At 47.8% G+C, this 24,286-nt stretch overlaps 2 protein-coding genes across 3 annotated transcripts; one reads left to right on the top strand and one right to left on the bottom strand.

Annotated features, from left to right (window-relative positions):
- Positions 1 to 2,105: 2,105 nt before the first annotated feature.
- Positions 2,106 to 4,843, bottom strand: irx5b (iroquois homeobox 5b). Its single transcript, XM_047597045.1, has 3 exons — positions 4,487 to 4,843; positions 3,252 to 3,696; positions 2,106 to 2,649 (listed from the first exon to the last, which is right to left on the bottom strand). Exons 1-3 carry the CDS (start codon positions 4,721 to 4,723, stop codon positions 2,210 to 2,212), a joined length of 1,122 nt encoding a protein of 373 aa, XP_047453001.1. The 5' UTR covers positions 4,724 to 4,843; the 3' UTR covers positions 2,106 to 2,209.
- A 210-nt stretch (positions 4,844 to 5,053) lies between these two features.
- On the top strand, positions 5,054 to 22,662 carry LOC125015303 (ankyrin repeat domain-containing protein SOWAHC). Of its 2 annotated transcripts, XM_047597046.1 has the most exons (13): positions 5,054 to 5,405; positions 5,795 to 5,960; positions 7,385 to 7,452; positions 7,669 to 7,827; positions 11,430 to 11,474; positions 12,546 to 12,668; positions 12,835 to 12,846; positions 13,503 to 13,505; positions 14,348 to 14,434; positions 17,516 to 17,518; positions 19,632 to 19,704; positions 21,095 to 21,190; positions 22,349 to 22,662. In XM_047597046.1, the coding sequence occupies exons 2-13, from the start codon at positions 5,813 to 5,815 to the stop codon at positions 22,492 to 22,494; spliced, it is 963 nt and encodes a 320-aa protein (XP_047453002.1). In that variant the 5' UTR covers positions 5,054 to 5,405; positions 5,795 to 5,812; the 3' UTR covers positions 22,495 to 22,662. The 2 variants fall into 2 exon arrangements, with proteins under 2 accessions (XP_047453002.1, XP_047453003.1); XM_047597047.1 differs by lacking the exon at positions 17,516 to 17,518.
- The last annotated feature ends 1,624 nt before the right edge of the window (positions 22,663 to 24,286 follow it).

The following is a 24,286-nucleotide window of genomic DNA, read 5'->3' on the forward strand; positions in this document are numbered from 1 at the left end:
GACTGAGGACTAAAAAGCTACGGTTCTTTTTCTCCCTGGAGTCTCTCAGCTCCTCCTCCTCTGCACCTCCTTCCTCTCTAGTCCAGACCCAGTATCTCGAGGGGGACCAGCACCACCTGCACCCTGGAGTCCGGTGGCCGGATAGAGACGTCGCTCTAACCTCAGATCTCTTATTTATCTCCATGTGGTGGTCGAGGGTCTGAGAGTTCTGATCCGACTCTTCCCACGGTCCCACCTCTGGACAGACCGGACTCTTAAACCCCCGCCGTCTGAAAACAGAACCGATAGGTAAGATCCAACTAAACCTAACAAGGCTAAAGAGGAAACATCCAGAACCAGGACCAGACTGGTCCTTTATTCAGACGACCTTCTTATATCAAACTCACTTCATGTGGAACCGTGTCAGTTATTCCTGACGTGATGGTTTCACTGATTAACTAAACAGAACGAGTAGAATCACTAGAATAAAGTCAATAAATAGAATAGAATTTATTTCCATTGGTAGAAGAAAGAACAGAAACACTGGTTCTGGTTCTGCAGGTCCAGGTTCAGGCAGCAGGGGGCGCTGTGAGCTCAGCAGACACTAGGCTCTGGGGACAGCGTGGAGCTGCAGGGAAATCCAGTCCAGATGTTGAGGCCAGAGGAGCTGCATGGTGGGGGGGTTGAGTGGCACCACCACGGGGCCCTCGACCCCCCCCCCCCCCCCCACGGTCCCACAGTCCCACGTCAGCACGATCGAATCAGGGGGGAGATTTACAAAGTTTATTATATTTATATAGAGAGTTACATTATTGTTATATTATATTATTCATAATATATTATTATTATTATTATTATTATTATTATTATTATTATTATTATTATATTGTTATATTATTATATTATATTATATTGTATTATTTATTACATATTATTATATTATTATATTATATTATATTGTATTATTTATTACATATTATTATATTATTATATTTCTATAGAGGGTTATATTGTTGTTATTTATTGTCGTGAGCTCAGTGTAGAAACTCTTAGAGCTCAGTCTCAGAAATAGAAAATAAAAACATTCACATGATACAAGATGTAAAAAGAACTGAAGCAAAGTATCGATGTGCAAATGTGAAACAATTTAATGAAACAGTTTGTATGGAATAAAGTCCATGATCCTAGACTCCTTCACTTCCCTTTATTCTCCTTTATTCAACTTTACTCACCTTTAGTTTATTATTCTTTATTCACATTTATTGTTCTTTATTTTATTGTATTTTACTCACCTTTATTCTCACTCAGGGATCCACAAGGGAAATTGCTCGGTCATAGTAGCTTAGTACAAACCGGTGAACAGGTACAGTCACGTTTATTCTCCTTTATTTTTATTTTTCTCACGTTTATTCTCCTTTAAAGAAGAATTAAATAAAGGAGAATAAAGGAAAATAAATGTGAGTAAGATAAAAATAAAGGAGAATAATAATATTCCAATTTTTGTAAAAAAATTTAAAATTCCCAGCCCACACTGTGTGTAGTCGACTGTACTCTACTATAGTCTATTGTAGTCTATTATAGTCTACTGACCGTCTACTGTAGATTGTTGTATATTTTGGACATTCTTTCTAATTTGATGTTGTCTTTTATTGTTTCTTGTAAATATTTTTGTACCTAATTCTGTGCAAACATGGTACAAATAAAGGAGAATAAATGAGAGTAAAATAAAATAAAAGTGAGTAAATGTGAATAAAGGAGCAAAAAAAAATAAAATAAAGTAGATTAAAGGAGAATGAAATAAGATAAAGAGTGAAATAAAGGAGATTTTAGTGAAATTAAAGGAGATGAAAGTGAAATTAAAGGAGATTAAAGTGAAATAAAGGAGATTTTAGTGAAATTAAAGGAGATGAAAGTGAAATTAAAGGAGATTTTAGTGAAATTAAAGGAGATTAAAGTGAAATTAAAGGAGATTAAAGTGAAATTAAAGGAGATTAAAGTGAAATTAAAGGAGATTAAAGTGAAATTAAAGGAGATTAAAGTGAAATTAAAGGAGAGGGATTCAGGACCTTAACGATCATTTTTCAGGACAAACATCAGGCGTCACTTTGATCTTAATAAAACTATTTTTAATGAAACTTGGCGTCATGTGCAAACATTACATCTCATCACCATATAAAACTGTCTCTGTGTTAGTGTGGGGCCCCCGGGGGCCTCTGGGGGCCCCTGGGCCCTAAAGGTGGGTCCTGCCTCTCTGCAGCATCGCCGCCTCTAATCCCTTCAAACCCGTGGCGCTCAGGTCGGACCCGGGGCCCGTGTGCAGGGGCCCCAGGGCGTCGTAGCTGGGGTATCTGGACATGAGTGGGGGGGCGTAGAAGAGGCACCGGGGCAGGAGCGAGGCTCCGCCCCCCTGCTCACAGGAGTCTGTACATGCTTTGCTTCTGTCCGAGGACGTGGCGATCTCAGCCAGGGACCACAGCTTGGGCTTTGGGGCCACGTTTGGCCCCTGGGTGGCGCCGCAGGACTGGACGAGCTCCACGGGGGCGGTCTGAGGGGGGGCGGTCTGAGGGGGGGCGGGGTCCAACCTCCGGCCCCCAGAGTCTTTAAAGTCCGGATCAGCAAAGCCTCGGTCAGAGTCGCTGTCGTCCCTGAACATCAGAGACCGACGGGAGGCTGCAGAGGTCAGAGGTCAGAGGTCAGAGTCAACGGGTTACCATGACGACCGCCTCAGAGGTCAGCGTCAACGGGTTACCATGACGACCGCCTCAGAGGTCAGCGTCAACGGGTTACCATGACGACCAGTTCATCACTTCAAGGTGAAGAAGCTTCGACTAAACCAGGAAACGTTCAACCAGCAATGATAATGAATAATTAATACACATTCATATTAATTAATAATAATTAATCATCATTAATAACAAATAACATTTATTCATATTCATGTTAATTAATAATAATGAATACACATTCATATGAATTAATAATAATTAACCATCATTTATTCATATTCATGTTAATTAACCATTATTATTATTAAGCTATTATTTGATATTAATTCATTAATATTATTTTTAATTCATTTTCATTTATGGCATCAATAAAAATGAATAATTCTCACTCAATAATAAAAATAGCTGCTTCTTATTTTATATAAAGGGACGGGGGGACGGGGGACGGGAGGATGGGGGGGACGGGGGGACAGGGGGGACGGGAGGACGGGGGGGGACGGGGAGACAGGGGGGACGGGGGGGACGGGGGGACGGGGGTAAACTCACTGTCCTGGCTCCGGGGCTCCGGCTCCTCCTCCTTGGGCCTCCCCCGCTCCTCGTCCTCCTCCTCCTCCTCCTCCTCATGGCGCTCTAGGTCCACGTTGTCCTCGTCCTCCTCGTCCTCGCTCCTGGTCCGGGGGGTCCAGGTCATCTTGTTCTCCTTCTTCAGTCTCCGGCGGGCGTTGGCGAACCAGGTGGAGACCTGGGTCAGCGTCATCTTGGTGACGATGGCGAGCATGATCTTCTCGCCCTTGGTGGGGTAGGGGTTCTTACGGTGCTCGTGGAGCCAGGTCTTCAGGGTGGACGTGGCGTCCCTCGTGGCGTTCTTCCTGTAGCCGGGGTCCCCGTACGGGTACGGCCCCAGGGCCACGAACCGGGGGTAGTCCAGGGTCCCGGGGAGGCCGGAGGGGAGGCCGGAGGGGAGGCCGGAGGGGGGGTCGTAGGCCGGAGTCTGAAACAGAAAGTCACCACAGTCACCACATCAGCAGCGTTCACACTGAAGACGCAGCTTCCTGTTTTATTTTAGTCTGAGGACGTTTCCTGGTGATGAAGAACATGATGAAGGTCAAACCAAACAAAACCAAAAAACATCCGAGTTTAAAACGTTGAGACAGAGTTAAAGAGGAGAAAGGACGTAAATTACACAGACACTTGTTTGGTTTTAGATTTGATGAAAAATGTTCATTTAATTAGATTTAATTTGAAATAAATATTTGAATGATGTTTCTGTTAAAATCCTCTTCATAATGTGTCAGAGAGCAGCTCAATCATCCCGTATTATTTTATTCACCCTCAGCTCTGCATTAAATGTTAAATGTAGATTTCAGAGACACTTACAGACATTTATCATCTCTGTTATATTTCTATATATTTATTTATTACCTTATAAACTCCTGAACTGAAGCTGCTTCCAAACAACACTTACAATACTTGAATAAATAATAAATTCTCCATAAAAACCTTATTTAAAAACCTCCATATTTGACCCACAGAGTCACTTTCAGAGTTTAATAACGAGGTGAAAGATTCTATCGTCAGATTATTGTAGTTTATTATCAGTTCTGTTTCTCGGATTCAGACATTAGACCTAAACTAGAACTAAAAGACTTTAAGCGCAACTACAGAACGAGCAGAAACACATATGAATCTAAGTGAATGCAGATATGAATAAATAAATATAAATAAATGTAAATAAATATGGATAAATGTAAATGTGAGTGTAAATGTGTGCGCGCACTGACCAGGAAGGAGCGCGCAGACGCGGCTCGGGGCTCCGCTCCGTACGGAGGCAGGTGAGGAGCCGCTGGTCCCGGTGAGTACGGAGAGAAGGCGGAGCCCGAGGACCGGGACCCCGGGAGGACCCCGGAGCCGAAGGACAGGGACAGAGACAGGGACCGACACCGGGACGGGGACCGGGACCGGGACCGGGACGGAGACGGAGACGGATGGAAGAGGAAACCCGGAGGAAAAGAGGACATAACGACGGCGGAGTCACATCGGAGAGAAACGGTGATGCACGGAGGAGACAGAAGGAGGAAAAGAGTTAGAGGAGCGGAGGAGCATCAGAGAGGAGGAGGAGGAGGAGGAGAGAGAGAGAGAGAGGGGAGAGAGAGAGAGAGAGAGAGGGGGGGGGGCACCTCCAACAAACTCTCTCTCTCTTGAGTGATGGTTGAGCTACTCAATGGATCTGAGGAGGTGAAAGGAGGAGAGGTGAGGGTTAAAGAAGAGGTGAGGGGGGGGGGGGGGGGGGGGGGGGGGGGGCGGAGGGGAGGAGGAGGAGGAGGAGGAGGAGGAGGAGGGGGAGGAGGTGAGAGGTGAGGAGTGAGGAGTTGAAGAGTGTTTAAGCCGGAGCTTTAATCTGATTCCAGAGTCTATAATTAACTCAACAGGAGCAGAGACACAGTCCTCTCAGCCCTGGACACTGTCTCCAGGACGGGTCTCCAGGACACTGTCTCCAGGACACTGTCTCCTCTCCAGGACACTGTCTCCAGGACGTGTCTCCAGGACAGTGTCTCCAGGACAGTGTCTCCTCTCAGCTCCAGGACAGGTCTCCAGGACATTGTCTCCAGGACAGTGTCTCCAGGACAGTGTCTCCTCTCAGCTCCAGGACGTGTCTCCAGGACGTGTCTCCAGGACAGTGTCTCCAGGACGTGTCTCCAGGTAGGAGGAGACAGTTCATTGTTTGTTATAAGACGTTTTTCATAGAACATTTGAACCAGAGGACGTGTTGGTGGAGGTTAAAGGTCACAGTCTGTTCCAGAGGACACGTCCCGAGGACACGTCCAGAGGACACGTCCCGAGGACACGTCCCGAGGACAGTTCTTAGAGACGATGGTTCATTAAGTGGAGAAAACTCAGTTTAATTATTCAACATAAAAACCATCTGAGCTCCAGCTTCTTCGTCCTCAGTCTCAGTTGGTGTCAACTCAATAATCCATCATCCATCTGGTCCAGAACGGGTCCAGAACCGGGTCCAGAACCTGGTCCTGGTAGAGAACCACGGGCTCTTTGGTTCTAGATCCTTGAGTCTCTCTGACGTCTCCATTCAGGGACCAACTCTGAGATCGATGGACGCTTCGTCTCAGCCGTCCTCTCTGGACCAGGACCTTCCTGTCTCAGATGGACCCACTCCAGAGGACCTGGGTCCAGTCCACCAGAGTCCGACTGGAGCTGATGATGAGGACAAACCAGGAGGAGGTCCAGGACTGACCCGGGGTGAGTATGGAGGACCCCCCCCCCCCCCCAGACCAGGACCGGACGGGTTCTGAGTATCGATGGTCCAATCATATGTGACTCTTTAAAGCTGAGACAGAACTAACAGTTTGTCTGAGGACAGGAGGACAGGAGGACAGGGGACAGGGGACAGAAGGACAGAGAGTGGGTGAAGGATCAGCTGGAGACCACAACAGGAAACGTTTGATGAGGTGTGATCACACATTCTCAGAGACAGAGGACGACACTTTAGAGACGACGGAAGCTTCTACAAACACAGACAGACAATAGAAATAATAGAAGCAAGAAGGAAGAAGGAAGAAGGAAGAATAGAAGAAAAGAAGAGTAGAAGAATAGAAGAATAGAGACTCACCACACATGAGCTGAAAATACAGAAACTATAAAAACACAAAGAGGAAAGAAACGTGCGTCTGTTTACGAAGCAACTTCATAAAACGACACAATAACATCTGATATATGAGACTAAAACGTTCCAGATCAGAGAGGATCCTCTACATTAAACCAGAGTCCATGAGTCCAGACTCAGGTCCTGGTTCAGTTTCTATGAATCAGGGATTTGTCTCATGTTTGTGTTGAAGTGTGTGATGACAACAGATCGAAGGAGCTTTGTGAGGAGCTCAGGAAAAGAGTTGTTGTTGCTCATCAGGCTGGAAAAGGTTCCACAACCATCTGTAAAGAGTCTGGAAGCCACAAATAATCCACAGAGAGTCAGACAGATTGAAGACGACTGTTCCCCTCCACAGGAGTGGTCCACCAACAAACATCACTCCATCATAGTGGGAGAGGAACCAGAGGAACCCAGGGGAACTTCTAAGCAGCTAAAGGCCTCTCTCACATTGGCTGATGTTCATGTTGATGAATCCACTCAACAACCAAAGACACTGCTCTCTGTCCACAAAGAACATGTGGGACAATGTTTAGTGGACAGATGAGACCAGAGTAGAATAGTTTGGTTTAAATGTTTGGAGATGAACCAACACTGCATTCCAGCATCAGAACCTCATCCCTCCATGACACATGGGGGCGCTAATGTCCTGGTTTGGGCCTGTTCTGCTGCATCTGCTCATCATTGATGGACCAATGAACTGTGAATTCTACCAGTGAACTCTGAAAGAAAAATGTCAGGACATGAGTCCATGAGCTGAATGTGAAGAGAAACAGACAAGGAGCCCAAGAACACCAGTGGTTCTCCAGAAGAACCAGATGAATGTTTAGGAACAAGTCAAAGTCCTGACCTTCATCCAGTAGAAATGTTGGAGCATCAGCTGATGAGAGGAAACCACCAACATCTCACATTCAGCTGGTTCTGTTCTGAATCTGAGTGTAAGAGTTTCTAGAACCAATGACCTGAGACTCCTCCTCCTCCTCCTCCTCCTCCTCCTCCTCCTCCTCCTCCTCCTCCTCAGCCAATCAGGACGGGGCCGGGGAGTCAGGTGATGGAGTACCAGCGCTGGTGGTCACTGAGGTCGAGGAGGTGAGTCCATCAAAAAACACATTCATGTGTATTTGTGGCTTCAGATGCTCTTTCTCCTCCACCTCCTCCTGCTTCTCCTTCTCCTCCTCCTTCTCCCCCTCCTTCTCCTTCTCCTTCTCCCCCTCCTTCTCCACCTCCTCCTCCTTCTCCACCTCCTCCTCCTCCTCCTCCTCCTCCTTCTCCTCATGTCTCATGGACATGGTGTCTCCTCCTCAGAGACCAGCCCGGGTCCAGGACCCAGAGAGACCGGTGGAGGTGGAGGTGGAGCAGGAGCTGAGCCTCAGTGATGGAGGAGGAGACCAGACCTGCTGTGACCTCCTGTCTCTGAGGAGCGACTCCTTATCTCTGACCAGCGAAGCCACCGTCTCCAGGAGGGTGAGTCCTCATGTCCTCATGTCCTCATGTCCTCATGTCCTCACGTCCTCAGGTCCTCAGGTCCTCAGGTCTGGGGACGACAGGGAGGACAGGGAGGTGGGTGTGTGTATGTGTGTGTGTGTATGTGTGTGTTTGTGTTTGTGTGTGTGTGTATATATGTGTGTGTGTGTGTGTGTTTATATGTGTGTGTGTGTGTGTGTGTGTGTGTGTGTGTGTGTGTGTGTGTGTGTATCTTTCTGAGAACCAGTTGAAGTTTTAAACCATCAGACTGAGGACGTTGTGTCCAGACTCACGTTTACAGCGTTTTCTTAGAGCTGAGACGTTTCTGTCACGTGTCCTGCTGGTTTTTCCTGGCTCACGTATTAAAGGTTCAGGGAATCTGGAAAAAGGACAGAAGCAGTTTTGTTCTCAGGACATTAAATAGTGAAATAAGTGAAAGACGCGCGGCAGCTTTGATGTGTTAAAGTGTGAAATGAGGAGGAGAAACCACAGAAGAAGAAGGAGGAGGAGGAGGAGGAGGAGGAGGAGGAGGAGGAGGAGGAGGAGGAGGAGGAAGAGGAGGAGGAGGAGGAGGAGGAAGAGGAAGAGGAGGAGGAGGAGGAGGAGGAGGGGGGGGGGGGGAGACCACGACCTCCGTCTGGTTCTGACGAACCTGGTGAACTGAGACGGGTCTGAAGACACTACAGTGTAATCATAATTCCTCTGACCCCGCTGACCCCCCCACGCTACACAACAGAGAGCGCCACTCGCTCCACAATGGCCTCCATCTGAAACAATGAGGGGGGGCGAGGGGTGAGGGGGGGGGTCTGAATGAGAGACCAGATCACATGACCCGGGTTCCACGGCGAGATAAATGCTTTTCCCATTAACGTCGTCCTGACTCCAAACGCCTCCACAGCCTCAATTAATATGTTAATGTCTGCAGGACCTGGGAGGGGGGGGAGGGGGAGGCGGGGGCTGGGGGGTGGGGGGGGGGGAGGACCTGGACTCAGTTAAATAAGAACAACCTGAGTTTTTTCTTCATTTCAACTAAATATAAAAGAGGCTCTATAAAAGTCTGAGGACTGAAACTTGAGTTTGATTTGTCCAGAGAGTGGATCATTAGTTCAACAACTAATTTGAGACTGAAACTGATGCAATGAGGAGCTTCTCAGGGCTGATGTGGGGTTGGTGCAGAGGTTCAGGTCCAGGTTCAGAGGATGAGGTCAGCTGACTCCCTGAATACACTGAAGGAGCAGGTTCTTCCATCCACCAGGATTCATGGGGCTCAGATAGTGAAAGAGGTTCAGGGAGCATGAGACCAGACCAGAGTCCAGACCTGAACCCAGAGAGAAGGTTTGGGACGAGCTGGAGACTCAGACTCTGACATCATCAACACAAGATCCTGGTGAATATATTTTAGATGTTGTCCAGACTGTGAATATAAAGACAATAGAAACAGAAGATTAAACCCGTGAAGTGAAGATCCTCTTTCTATTTTCTTACCTTTAATTCACCTCTGCAGTGACTGACGCCTCAGAGAGACTTTAACCACTAATGAGGGAGATGAAGAGCCTCCTCCTCCTCCTCCTCCTCCTCCTCCTCCTCCTCTCCAGGGGTTTATTCTCCCTCCTCACCAACAAACCGACTGTCATCTGTTCCACACAGTGAACGTCCATCATAACACCAGGAGCTTCAGATGCAGCTTCATCCTGCTGTGCTGGGAACAGAAGAGCTTCATCCGTCACTTCATCCGTCATTTCATCCATCACTTCATCCATCATTTCATCCATCACTTCATCCGTCACTTCATCCAACATTTCATCCATCATTTCATCCGTCATTTCATCCATCACTTCATCCATCATTTCATCCGTCATTTCATCCATCACTTCATCCGTCACTTCATCCGTCATTTCATCCGTCACTTCATCCGTCACTTCATCCGTCATTTCATCCATCACTTCATCCATCACTTCATCCATCATTTCATCCATCACTTCATCCGTCACTTCATCCGTCATTTCATCCAACATTTCATCCATCATTTCATCCGTCATTTCATCCATCACTTCATCCGTCATTTCATCCATCACTTCATCCATCATTTCATCCAACATTTCATCCATCATTTCATCCGTCATTTCATCCATCACTTCATCCGTCATTTCATCCATCACTTCATCCATCATTTCATCCAACATTTCATCCATCATTTCATCCATCACTTCATCCGTCATTTCATCCAACATTTCATCCATCATTTCATCCATCATTTCATCCATCACTTCATCCATCACTTCATCCATCACTTCATCCAACATTTCATCCATCACTTCATCCATCACTTCATCCATCATTTCATCCATCACTTCATCCATCATTTCATCCGTCATTTCATCCATCACTTCATCCATCATTTCATCCATCACTTCATCATTTCATCCGTCACTTCATCCATCACTTCATCCATCATTTCATCCATCATTTCATCCATCATTTCATCCATCACTTCATCCGTCATTTCATCCAACATTTCATCCATCATTTCATCCATCATTTCATCCATCATTTCATCCATCACTTCATCCATCATTTCATCCGTCATTTCATCCATCACTTCATCCATCATTTCATCCATCACTTCATCATTTCATCCGTCACTTCATCCATCACTTCATCCATCATTTCATCCAACATTTCATCCATCATTTCATCCATCATTTCATCCATCATTTCATCCATCATTTCATCCGTCATTTCATCCATCACTTCATCCATCACTTCATCCATCACTTCATCCAACATTTCATCCATCACTTCATCCATCATTTCATCCATCACTTCATCCATCATTTCATCCGTCATTTCATCCATCATTTCATCCATCATTTCATCCATCACTTCATCCACGAGTCTCTGTTTGTTTTCACCTGATGAAACAACAGTTTAGCTTCTTCTCCAGCAGCAGGTCCAGTCAGAACAGGAGATGGAGAAGCCGATATTAAATCGCTTCACAACGCTGAGAACCGGTCTGAAACCAGTTCATAAATCAGTTCATCAACCAGTGTATAAACCAGTACATAAACCAGTCTGAAACCAGTTCATAAACCAGTCTGAAACCAGTTTATAAACCAGTTCATAAACCAGTCTGAAACCAGTTCATAAACCAGTTTATAAACCAGTCTGAAACCAGTCTGAAACCAGTTCATAAACCAGTCTGAAACTAGTTCATAAACCAGTCTGAAACCAGTCTGAAACCAGTTCATAAACCAGTCTGAAACCAGTTCATAAACCAGTCTGAAACTAGTTCATAAACCAGTCTGAAACCAGTTCATAAACCAGTTCATAAACCAGTTTGAAACCAGTCTGAAACCAGTTCATAAACCAGTCTGAAACTAGTCTGAAACCAGTTCATAAACCAGTTTGAAACCAGTCTGAAACCAGTTCATAAACCAGTCTGAAACCAGTTTGAAACCAGTCTGAAACCAGTTTATAAACCAGTCTGAAACCAGTTCATAAACCAGTCTGAAACCAGTCTGAAACCAGTCTGAAACCAGTTCATATCTGTTGTCTGGTCTGAGCTCAGGTGATAAGTGATAAATGATCTTTGTGTTTCTCAGAGTGAAGAGGATGATACGAGGAGCGTCACTGCTTCCTCTGTCACGGTGAGTTCATTCACTTTCTACCGTTCCCATGGCGATATCCCATAATCACAGCTGTGAGATGCCGTGCTGGCTGCTCATTGGCTGTGACGGCGTCCCGCGGCCGTCTGATTGGAAGCAGCAGGAACCAGGGGGTGTGGTCTCCATCCGAGAGTTTCTGTCATGCAGAGTTTATGTTTGATTGATTGGTTGATTCTTCATCTTGTTCTGGTTGTCATAGTGATTGAGGCCCCTCCCATATCCAGACATGGCCCCGCCCCTAGCCCCGCCTCCCCATGAGGTCAGAGGCAGAGAGGACGTGTCCCGCTGTCACGAAGGACGGCGTCCTCTGAGTTGTCTCATTAAAGACCTGGAGATTCACAGCCTCACGCTGACACCTCCTCCTCCTCCTCCTCCTCCTCCTCCTCTTACTCCTTTTCCTCCTCCTCCTCCTCGTCCTCCTCCTCCTCCTCTTCCTCTTCCTCCTCCTGCTCCTCCTCCTCCTCCTCTTCCTCCTCCTCCTCCTTCTCCTCCTCCTCTTCCTCCTGCTCTTCCTCCTCCTCCTGCTCCTCCTCCTCTCCTCCTCTTACACCTCCTCCTGATCCTCCTTGTCCTCCTCTCCTCCTCTTACACCTCCTCCTGCTCTTCCTCCTCCTCCTCTGCCTCCTCCTCCTCCTCTCCTCCTCTTACACCTCCTCCTCCTCCTCCTCCTCTCCTCCTCTTACACCTCCTCCTGCTCTTCCTCCTCCTCCTCTCCTCCTCTTACACCTCCTCCTCCTCCTCCTCCTCCTCTTCCTCCTCCTCCTTCTACTCCTCCTCCTCTTCCTCCTCCTCCTCCTCCTCCTCCTCCGCCTCCTCCTCTTACTCCTTTTCCTTCTCCTCCTCCTCCTCCTCTTACTCCACCTCCTCCTCCTCCTCCTCTCCTCCTCTTACACCTCCTCCTGCTCTTCCTCCTCCTCCTCCTCTCCTCCTCTTCCTCCACCTCCTCCTCCTCCTCCTCCTCTCCTCCTCTTACACCTCCTCCTGCTCTTCCTCCTCTTCCTCCACCTCCTCCTCCTCCTCCTCCTGCTCCTCCTGCTCCTCCTCCTCCTCCAGTCTCTGTTCCACAGGGTGCAGCTGGATCCGGTGGAGAGGTCCTGGTGGAGGAGCTCCGCTCTGGGGAACACGTCGTCCCAGCGCCAGCTTCTGTCTCTGGAGCCCAGTCTGGTGCTGAAGAAGGTTTTTATTTATTTCTTTTTAAAAAAACCATATCAAACCATTGAACAACTGGTTCCTGTTCAGTCTGACGTTAAATGTGCAGATATTTGAATGGAGTCTGGTGCAGACAGACCATCACATTCACACTGATCTGCTTTATCTCGTCTCTCTGTTCGACCGTCTGAAGGATTTCATCTCTGTGAGTCAAACACCGTCCACATCTCATATCATTTCCATCACATCGTGGCCTAATAGCATCATAGTCTAACACATATCTGACTACAAAACTCATTTTATCAGCATATTTTAGAGAAGGAAGGAAGGAAGGAAGGAGGTATGAATCATTTATTCATTGTAGTTCAGGTTAGTTTATAGTTCAGTCTGGTTCTAATGAACAGAATGAGTCTAGTTGGTCTTTACTGGGACCACGACTCAAACCTGGACCAGATAAATGGAGACAGACATCAGGACGACATCATCGCCTTGAATGTCTTAAACATGTGTCGCCATGGTTACGAGACCTGGTTTTTATGTTTTAAAACCAAAAAAAAAAAATTATTATATCATCATTTCACTATGACGTCATGATCCCTAGCCCCACCCCTCACTCCCCTGGCCCCACCCCTCACTCCCCTGGCTCCACCCCTCACTCCCCTAGCCACACCCCTCACTCCCCTGGCTCCACCCCTCACTCCCCTAGCCACACCCCTCACTCCCCTGGCTCCACCATCTGAGTGTGCTGATGATAACTAATGTTAAATGTTTCTTTCTGGTCCTGGTCCTGGTTCTGATTCTGGTCCTGGTCCTGGTCCTGGTCCTGGTTCCTCCTGTGATGTGAACCTGATGACAACTCAGGGGGTGAGTTTATCCTCCTCCTCCTCCTCCTCCTCCTCCTCCTGCTGGGGACAACAGGAGTTCATCATCTTTGTGAAAAGTGTAAATGAGCAACGCAGCGACCGCCGTCCCCTGAAGAGACACGAGAGGACAAGACACATGTGGAGGACACTAGAGGACACTAGGACACTGTCCTCTACTGTCCTCTAGTGTCCCCTAGTGTCCTCTACTGTCCTCTACTGTCCTCTAGTGTCCCCTAGTGTCCTCTAGTGTCCTCTAGTGTCCTCTAGCTATATGAAGCCAACCTCCACTTTATTTCCTCTTTATTCATATTTCTGATGGGACAGAATCTAGGGGACGTCCAGGGGGGACATTGTTCTCTCCTTTAAATAAACACTGAGCTCCTTGGTGGTGGGGGGTGGGGGGGGGGTGATGGTCAGAGACAAACAATCTCAGCGAGAGGCAGAAGCTTCACTTAGCACCTCCTAATGAACCAGACCCCCCACCTCCTCCTCCTCCTCCTCTTCTTCTTCTTATTAAATTTATTTGTCATCTCTTCTTCTCTCATTGCTCCTACGTGTCCAGTTTGTAAGTCTGACTGCATCGTAGCGTTGTTAGCATGTTAGCCTGGTTAGCTCCTTGTCTGTTAGCCTACTGACCTCTTAGCCAGCTAGCTTCTTAGCATGTTAGCAGCTGCTAGTAGAAATTAAAAACAAAAAGAGTTGTCCACTGACTAATTGCTGCCAACTATCCCACAATGCATTGCATCTTGGCTGAAATGCATTCTGGGTACTTGCATACCTGCATTCTGGGCTGTGCCATGTGTGTGTGTGTGTGTGTGTGTGTGTGTGTGTGTGTGTGTTCAGACGGCGCTGCACTGGGCGGCCAAGCAGGGACGTCAGGATGTGGTCGACATGATGCTTCGCTCTGGAGCCGACGTCAACGTCAGATCGGTTAGTGTGTGTGTGTTAGTGTGTGTGTGTGTTAGTGTGTTAGTGTGTGTGTGTGTTAGTGTGTGTGTGTGTGTGTGTTAGTGTGTGTGTGTGTGTGTGTGTGTGTGTGTGTGTGTGTTAGTGTGTGTGTTAGTGTGTGTGTGTTAGTGTGTGTGTGTGTGTGTGTGTTAGTGTGTGTGTGTTAGTGTGTGTGTGTTGGTGTGTGTGTGTGTGTGTGTTAGTGTGTGTGTGTGTGTGTGTGTTAGTGTGTGTGTTAGTGTATGTGTGTTAGTGTGTGTGTGTGTGTGTGTGTGTGTGTTAGTGTATGTGTGTTAGTGTGTGTGTCTGTGTGTGTGTGTGTGTGTTACTGTGTGTGTGTGTGTGTGTGTCTGTGTGTGTGTGTGTTAGTGTGTGTGTTTGTGTGTGTGTCTGTGTGTGTGTCTGGGTCTGGGGGTCCCAAGGAGAAGCTGCTGGTCTGACTGCACTGGGCCAAGGGTGGAGTTTGGTGTTATGGGGGGTTATGGGGGGGTGATGGTTGGTTATGGGGCGGTTATGGGGAGGTTATGGGGGGGTCATGGGGGGGTTATGGGGGGTTATGGGGGGGTGATGGTTGGTTATGGGGGGTTATGGGGGGGTGATGGTTGGTTATGGGGGGTTATGGTGGGTTATGGGGGGTTATGGGGGGGTCATGGGGGGTTATGGTGGGTTATGGGGGGTTATGGTGGGTTATGGGGGGGGTTAGGGTGGGGTTATGGGGAGGTTATGGAGGGTTATGGGGGGGTGATGGTTGGTTATGGGGAGGTTATGGGGGGTTATGGGGGGTTAGGGTGGGGTTATGGGGGGTTAGGGTGGGGTTATGGGGGGGTTATGGGGGGGTGATGGTTGGTTATGGGGCGGTTATGGGGGGTTAGGGTGGGGTTATGGGGGGTTATGGGGGGGTCATGGGGGGGTTATGGAGGGTTATGGTGGGTTATGGGGGGTTATGGGGGGGGTGATGGTTGGTTATGGGGGGTTATGGGGGGGTCATGGGGAGGTTATGGAGGGTTATGGTGGGTGATGGTTGGTTATGGGGCGGTTATGGGGAGGTTATGGAGGGTTATGGTGGGTTATGGTGGGTTATGGTGGGGGTTTATGGGGGGTTATGGGGGGGTCATGGGGAGGTTATGGAGGGTTATGGTGGGTTATGGTGGGTTATGGTGGTGGGTTTATGGGGGGTTATGGGGGGGTCATGGGGAGGTTATGGAGGGTTATGGGTGGGTTATGGTGGGTTATGGTGGGGGTTTATGGGGGGTTATGGGGGGGTCATGGGGAGGTTATGGAGGGTTATGGTGGGTTATGGTGGGTTATGGTGGGGGTTTATGGGGGGTTATGGGGGGGTCATGGGGAGGTTATGGAGGGTTATGGTGGGTTATGGGGCGGTTATGGGGGGTTATGGGGGGGTGATGGTTGGTTATGGGGCGGTTATGGGGGGTTAGTGGTGGGTTATGGGGGGTTATGGGGGGGTCATGGGGGGGTTATGGAGGGTTATGGTGGGTTATGGGGGGTTATGGGGGGGGGTGATTGGTTGGTTTAGGGGGGTTATGGGGGGGTTCATGGGGTATGGGGTTATGGGGGTTATGGTGGGTTGAGGGTTGGTTATGGGGGGTTATGGGGAGGTTATGGAGGGTTATGGTGGGTTATGGTGGGTTATGATGGTGGGTTTATGGGGGGTTATGGGGGGGTCATGGGGAGGTTATGGAGGGTTATGGTGGGTTATGGTGGGTTATGGTGGGGGTTTATGGGGGGTTATGGGGGGGTCATGGGGAGGTTATGGAGGGTTATGGTGGGTTATGGTGGGTTATGGTGGGGGTTTATGGGGGGTTATGGGGGGGTCATGGGGAGGGTTTATGGAGGGTTATGGTGGGTTTATGGGGGTTATGGTGGGGGTTATGGGGGGTTATGGGGGGGTCATGGGGAGGTTATGGAGGGTTATGGTGGGTTATGGGGGGGTTATGGGGGGTTATGGGGCGGTTATGGGGAGGTTATGGAGGGTTATGGTGGGTTATGGGGGGTTATGGGGGGTTAGGGTGGGGTTATGGGGGGGTTATGGGGGGGCTGGTTGTTGGGGCCCCTAACTCTGAATGCTTTAGCTGTTAGAGCTGCAGAGACTGGAGACTCACATTAAACCTTAGCGATTAAAAATGGGACGTCACTTAGTTCATATGTGTCGAGAGGCAGGTGATAGAAAACTGTAGTAAATATGCAACAATCCCTTCAATTAAATCTTCATTGTCTCAGCTTCAATTAAAATTTAGATAATGAATTAATATGATGTTTTACTGTCATTCAAAGCTCAGTGAGGCTGAGGAGCCAGTGCTGTGATCACTTCATTGGTTCTCAGGCAGCCGAGGGCCGACAATTCAATTTCTGAGCGTTAATCTGCAGCTGATGAGCAAACAGGACATAACACTGAGGCTGAAGCAGAGAAAAGCAAAGCAGACACGTCCCTCATTGGCTCCATGATGACTTCATTAACGTTTGTCTCCAATCATTAACCAGCTAATGGATCTGATCACAAACCAATGACCTGCAGGATTCCTCCAGAAGCAGAAGCTGGACCAGGAGATTCAGACTGATGTGTTTTATTAATCCGACCTAGAACTAGAACCCAACACATGATGAATTCCTCCAAACGTCGTCTCTTCTTAGTGTCACAGCTCAGCATTCAGTTGGTTTATTATCAACCATGATAAAAGTGTTTTAGCTTTAATCCTGTGTAAAGACTAATAATGAGGAAGATTAAAGATAAACTGGTCACCATGATCATATGATCCATTCAGATTTGGTTCATGTTTGATTTTTATTTTTAGGTCTGAATCTACATCGACTTTATTAAAGAGTAAAAAAGTCATGACACCTTATTTCTATAGCAGCAAAATTTAACAACAGAGGTCGAGGAAAAGTTCTTTGTGGTTGGGTCAGAACCGGAATGACTGCAGAGACAGAAAGGGAAGGAAATGGGTCAGTCCCAAAAGTTAAAGTTTCTCTTTGATTCAGTCCAGATGTTCCCACAGTAACGTATCGTCTCCTCTCTCTCTCTCATCCTGGTCTCCTCTCGTCCAGCATGTGAGTTAATAAACTAATCTGTTCAGTCTATAGAACTACAGTGGTGGAAACACGTTTCAGACGCCCCATGCAGAGACTAAAATGTCTAAAACAAAGAACCTAACGCAGGAAACATGTCTGGAGATCCAGGTTCTCAGCCAGGAAGGTCCAGCTGCTTCCATATCACCAGGACGTGCAGATCCAGTCCTTCATTAGTTGGATCCACTCTGCAGAAACCAGCCTAAAACTCAGGACCCAGATGCAGGGATAAGGTTTCTTGATAACAGTCTTTATTTAGAAAGCTTAGGTTCAAAATTCAAAACAAAGAAAACAAAACAGCCTCAGAAAAAACTTCTTTCAAGAAAACACCTTAACTAAAAGTTGCTCCACTGAAGGAGGAAAAAACACAAAAGACCAAAACCAAAGGAAAAGTCATAAAGAAAACTCAGGATCAAATCCAAATAATTCTTCTGGTAAGGCTGGGTTAAGGTTCTGGTAAGGTTCTGGAAAGGTTCTGGTAAGGCTGAGGAAAGGTTCTGGTAAGGCTGAGGTAAGGCTGGGGTAAGGTTCTGTTAAGGTTCTGGTAAGGCTGGGGAAAGGTTCTGGTAAGGTTCTGGTAAGGTTCTGGTAAGGCTGAGGAAAGGTTCTGGTAAGGTTCTGGTAAGGATGGGGTAAAGTGCACATTCTCTGTTATTTGTTCACTTTGATTCCAACAACGTTGAGAACTGACACATTGAAACCGTCAAGAATTTAGTTTCGTTAGATTTGCTTGTAAATAATAAACAGAATAAATATAATTTGTATTCGTGTGTCAAATGCAGCCGCACCTTTACAACACAAAAAAGATTTTTAGACAAATGTTTCATGATAATATGTGAGACTGGGTCACATTTTAAGCGCGTCCCAAAACCTTTTTCCACCACTGCACATGTATAGATGATGTTCTCTTCTACATGACATCACAACACAGAACAAGTTCTCTGTGGTTAAATGCTTTAGTGACATTTATATGATGTATTTATAATATTTCTAGACCTGAGTCCTGACCTCTGACCTTTAACCCTGTGTTTTCTGACCTCTCTCTGCTCTCTGAAGGGGGTGAGTCCACTTTCAGTCCATCACGTCACATAACAGGAGGAGAACAAATCACGGTTCTCACTTCAAATAATAAATAAACCTGTTGTTTATAGGATGCAGCCAATGTCATTAAATGTGGAGCTGGTAGATCCCATCAGACAACATTAGGACATTTGTTCTTCTTCATGGTTCCTAATAAATCAGTTATGCTCAGAGTTCATGCAGAGGTGGACCTTGTAGACCACCCTTAGCAGAACCAGAAGAGAACCAGCGGAGGATTATAGATCCAGAGGAGAACTAGAGTAGAACTAGAGCAGAACCAGAGAAGCAGAGGAGAACCAGAGGAGAACTAGAGTAGAACTAGAGCAGGACCAGAGAAGCAGAGGAGAACCAGAGGAGAACTAGAGTAGAACTAGAGCAGAACCAGAGAAGCAGAGGAGAACTACAGGAGAACCAGAGGAGAACTAGAGGAGAACCAGAGAACCAGAGGAGAACTAGAGGAGAACCAGAGGAGAACTAGAAGAGAACCAGAGGAGAACTAGAGGAGAACCAGAGGAGAACTAGAAGAGAACAAGAAGAGAACCAGAACAGAACCAGAGGAGAACCAGAGGAGAACTAGAGATCCAGAGGAGAACTAGAGGAGAACCAGAGATCCAGAGGAGAACTAGAGATCCAGAGGAGAACTAGAGGAGAACCAGAGAAGCAGAGGAAAAACAGAGGAGAACCAGAGGAGAACTAGAAGAGAACCAGAGAAGCAGAGGAAAACCAGAGGAGAACCAGAGGAGAACTAGAAGAGAACCAGAGAAGCAGAGGAAAACCAGAGGAGAACCAGAGGAGAACTAGAAGAGAACCAGAGAAGCAGAGGAAAACCAGAGGAGAACCCGAGGTTTTGGTTTATTATGGGACGTTGGGTTCCTCTTAGATTGTTTGCTAATTAACCAGAGGAAAGGGATCTGTGCATTTAAGACGAACACAACAGAAAGAACCTGGATGTTATTGCAGCTTCATCCTCAGATGACTGAACAACGTTCTCTGTTGTGTTCTCTGTCGTTTCCAGGGTTACACGGCGCTCCACCTTGCCTCCATCCACGGACACCAGGATGTTGTCAGAACCCTGATCAACTCCTACAGTCGGTTCACCTTCATCTTCATGTTCTTAAATTATTAAGTCAAATCCTCCAGGAAATAAACATCAGATTAAAAAGACGATTAGAGGGAAGATTTATATTATTAGTGATGTTCAGAGAATAATCCAACATTTCCTTGTAGCTGGTGGAGTCAGAGCACAATGTAGCATGAATTAAACAGATACACCAGCAAGTCTGGAGGAAGAGTGGGCGGAGCATCGATGTAGTGGAGATGGTGTACGGAGGAGACATGGCGTCCATATTTATATACGCTATGATGGCGTCCATATTTATATACGGTCTATGGTGGCGTCCATATTTATATACGGTCTATGATGGCGTCCATATTTATATACGGTCTATGATGGCGTCCATATTTATATACGCTATGATGGCGTCCATATTTATATACGGTCTATGGTGGCGTCCATATTTATATACGGTCTATGATGGCGTCCATATTTATATACGGTCTATGGTGGCGTCCATATTTATATACGGTCTATGGTGGCGTCATATTTATATACGGTCTATGATGGCGTCCATATTTATATACGTCTATGATGGCGTCCATATTTATATACGGTCTATGGTGGCGTCCATATTTATATACGGTCTATGATGGCGTCCATATTTATATACGGTCTATGGTGGCGTCCATATTTATATACGGTCTATGGTGGCGTCCATATTTATATACGGTCTATGGTGGCGTCCATATTTATATACGGTCTACGGGGGAGACGTGTTGTGATGTTCAGTGTTTCTCCTTCGTGAATGTTTTAAATTCAGCGTGTCTTGTCCACGCCTCGCGGCCTCTCTGAGGTGAAGAAGCACTGATGCAAATCACTGCCAGACAAAGACCCAACGCTTTGATTGACAGCCCGCCCCCACCCCCCCCCACCAGGCCGGAGCCTCCAGCCCGGGTTGGTCCGTGATGGAAGCGTGGTGGTCCTGCAGAGCGCTGCTTTATCCCATCTGTTCAGCTGCGTCTCCATATGCTCTATGCCACACTGATCGTCAAAATAAAAGCCTCTCAATATGCTCTATGCCACACAGACCGTCAAAATAAAACCCTCCCAATATGTTCAGAAATGTCCTGTTTTACCAAGACATCAGATAAAGTTTCAAATCAACTTGACCACAACAATAACTTAAATATTCAATCATAATATACATATTTTAACATTACAAATTAAATTAAATAAATAACATTAAAAACATATAACACATATAACATATATAACATTAACATATAACATTAACATATAACATTAACATTAACATTAACATATAACACATATAACACATATAACATATATAACATTAACATATAACATTAACATTAACATTAACATATAATATTAACCTCAGTCTCTTGTCTCGTCTCCAGATGCTAAAACCACCATCAGAGATTATCACGGGAAGACGGCCGTCCACTACTGGAGCGGCTGCAGAGATGTCTTCATCCGAGAAGACGCTCCAGCAGGTCAGTGCTCCTGATCTTGGCCCTGGTCCTGGCCCTGGCCCTGTTCTGGTCCTGGCCCTGGCCCTGATCTTGGCCCTGGTCCTGGTCCTGGTCCTGGTCTTGGCCCTGGCCCTGGCCCTGGCCCTGGCCCTGGTCCTGGTCCTGATCTTGGCCCTGGTCCTGGCCCTGGCCCTGGTCCTGATCTTGGTCCTGGCCCTGGCCCTGGCCCTGGCCCTGGCCCTGGCCCTGGCCCTGGTCTTGGTCCTGGCCCTGGTCCTGATCTTGGCCCTGGTCCTGATCTTGGCCCTGGCCCTGGCCCTGGTCCTGTTCTGGTCCTGGTCCTGGCCCTGGCCCTGGCCCTGGCCCTGGCCCTGGCCCTGGCCCTGGTCCTGGTCTTGGTCCTGGCCCTGGTCTTGGTCCTGGTCCTGGTCCTGATCTTGGCCCTGGTCCTGGCCCTGGTCCTGATCTTGGTCCTGGCCCTGGCCCTGGCCCTGGCCCTGGTCCTGGTCTTGGTCCTGGCCCTGGTCCTGATCTTGGCCCTGGTCCTGATCTTGGCCCTGGCCCTGGTCCTGTTCTGGTCCTGGCCCTGGCCCTGGCCCTGGCCCTGGCCCTGGCCCTGGCCCTGGTCCTGATCTTGGCCCTGGCCCTGGCCCTGGCCCTGGTCCTGTTCTGGTCCTGGTCCTGGTCCTGGTCCTGATCTTGGTCCTGGCCCTGGTCCTGGCCCTGGTCCTGGCCCTGGCCCTGGCCCTGGCCCTGGCCCTGGCCCTGGCCCTGGTCCTGGTCTTGGTCCTGGCCCTGGTCCTGATCTTGGCCCTGGTCCTGATCTTGGCCCTTGCCCTGGCCCTGGTCCTGTTCTGGTCCTGGTCCTGGCCCTGGCCCTGGCCCTGGCCCTGGTCCTGGTCTTGGTCCTGGCCCTGGCCCTGGTCTTGGTCCTGGTCCTGGTCCTGATCTTGGCCCTGGTCCTGGCCCTGGTCCTGATCTTGGTCCTGGCCCTGGCCCTGGCCCTGGCCCTGGCCCTGGCCCTGGCCCTGGCCCTGATCTTGGCCCTGGCCCTGGTCCTGTTCTGGCCCTGATCTTGGCCCTGGCCCTGGTCCTGTTCTGGTCCTGGTCCTGGCCCTGGTCCTGGCCCTGGTCCTGGTCCTGGTGTTCTGGTGTTCAGGTGTGTCCATGTGTTTCCAGGTGGGCGGTTGTGTCGTGGTCGGTGGACCCAGCGTTACGTTCTTCCCTCGCTCCTGTCTCGGTCTCGTAGTCAGGGTCAACTCCGTCTGGACTTTGGGACGTTGCCTCCGTCCACGTCCCATGATGCTCTGGACCTGCATGTTTGACTCGTCTTGCTGGAGACACATCCCCTGGGAATCTTATGGGATTAGAACCATTTACATTGAGGACAAAGGTCTCACTGAACTGTATTTTCGTGTTTCTCTGTAGACGAAGTGAAACAGTTTTATTGTCTGTGGATCAGGAGCTGGTGGCTTTCACTGAAATAAAGACGTTTCAAACGTTTCAATGGTTCTGTATTAATTATCCAGATGAATGAATGGAGGGTACGAACGTGACGTCACAGGTGGCTGACGTCTCCATGGTTACGGACACTGAGTGACGGTTGATCATGGAGATTAGCAGCATTAGCACAAAAGTAATATTGCGATTATACAACAATCTGACTGGGTCTGACTAATAACTGGAACACAATCAGTCATGTCAGTAGACTCCTATGTGTAATGGAACCTAGTTCAACACTACAGAAAATAATCTGAACCTTAGTTACGACCGAGCAGCAGAAATGATTTTCTAGTCCCAGAGGAGTGAACTCTCACATGACGTTCTGACGTTCTCTCTCTGTATTTACTGATACATTTCACTGTTTTTGCCTGTCAAGGGGCGTGGCCTCATGGGGCGTGGCCTCAGGTGGCAGTGATGTCACTGCAGACCCTCTATTTCCCATATGTGGTTCCTGGTCTCATATCTGGTTCCTGGTCTCATATCTGGTTCTGGTCTCATATCTGGTTCCTGGTCTCATATCTGGTTCCTGGTCTCATATCTGGTTCTGGTCTCATATCTGGTTCCTGGTCTCATATCTGGTTCCTGGTCTCATATCTGGTTCCTGGTCTTTAAACTAATGTAAACATGTATTTGTCACATTAGAACATCAGAGCTGATTCAGACACTTGTCAACATCATCACATTAGAAACATTAGGACACTTGTTCTTCTTCATGGTTCCTGATAAACCAGGTCAGAGGGGGACCTTGTAGACCACATTAGACCCTGATTAGACCTGAGGATGTTTCCTGGATCTTCTCTGATTGGCTCAATGAAAACCACATGACAATAAACCTCACTGAGAGGAACCAGGAACCACGTTACCACATATGGTTCCTGGTTCCTGGAGGACGGATGGAACAACAACGTTTTGGTCTGAGATGAACCTGAGCAGCAGAACTGGACTCATGGAAACGTCAGAATGAATGAATGGGTGAGGATTTAAGAACATGATATAAAAAGGATGATTCAGTGAAGATTATTAATGAGTCTTTTCAACATTAGCAAAAAACTAGAACAGACATGGAGGCGGCCATTTTGGAAATGGCTGCTAAAAGCTAGGGCCTGCAGAGCCTGGATGAATCCACCAGGGGACCAGGACCAGGACCAGGACCAGGACCAGGACCAGGACCAGGACCAGGACCAGGCTGGTGGAAACAGGTTTATTGAGGTGTTGATGATGAGGAGCAGAGGATGATCAGCTGTGGCGGAGGTGAAGGGTTGAAGCTTCATTTCTTTTCGGGTTAGAGGATAAAAACCCCTGCCAACTACAACACGTAATAATTTGTCTCTCAGCCCAGTAATGAGGTCTAATGCCGGGTCCCTGCGGTAATTCCCCGTTGGACCCTGGTCTGATCAGATGTTGAGCTCCATAATTCGAGCGCTGGCACAAGGTGACGATTACGTGTTCAAACAGAAAATGAGGTTGGAGGAAGTCAATCTGGCTGAGCTCTGAGAGCACACACCACAATCTAATGATTTAATTACAGCTGTAATCTGCCTGGATCAGACCACAGCCTGGGGGGGGGGGGGGGGGGGGCGCGCGGGGGGGATCTATCCCATAATACAATCGAAT

Source organism: Mugil cephalus, chromosome 10 (genome assembly GCF_022458985.1).
Source record: "Mugil cephalus isolate CIBA_MC_2020 chromosome 10, CIBA_Mcephalus_1.1, whole genome shotgun sequence".
Classification (NCBI taxonomy): Eukaryota; Metazoa; Chordata; class Actinopteri; order Mugiliformes; family Mugilidae; genus Mugil; species Mugil cephalus.

What these genes read in the sequence shown, in the direction of transcription:
- LOC125015303 (XM_047597046.1), top strand. Translation starts at nt 5,813, where the DNA reads ATGGACGCTTCGTCTCAGCCGTCCTCTCTGGACCAGGACCTTCCTGTC. An exon ending in AGGTCCAGGACTGACCCGGG is followed by an intron (nt 5,961 to 7,384) that starts GTGAGTATGGAG and finishes CCTCCTCCTCAG; the next exon opens with CCAATCAGGACGGGGCCGGG. An exon ending in TCACTGCTTCCTCTGTCACG is followed by an intron (nt 11,475 to 12,545) that starts GTGAGTTCATTC and finishes CTCCTCCTCCAG; the next exon opens with TCTCTGTTCCACAGGGTGCA.
- irx5b (XM_047597045.1), bottom strand. Translation starts at nt 4,723, where the DNA reads ATGTCCTCTTTTCCTCCGGGTTTCCTCTTCCATCCGTCTCCGTCTCCG. An exon ending in CGTCTGCGCGCTCCTTCCTG is followed by an intron (nt 3,697 to 4,486) that starts GTCAGTGCGCGC and finishes TTTCTGTTTCAG; the next exon opens with ACTCCGGCCTACGACCCCCC. An exon ending in GGAGCCCCGGAGCCAGGACA is followed by an intron (nt 2,650 to 3,251) that starts GTGAGTTTACCC and finishes TGACCTCTGCAG; the next exon opens with CCTCCCGTCGGTCTCTGATG.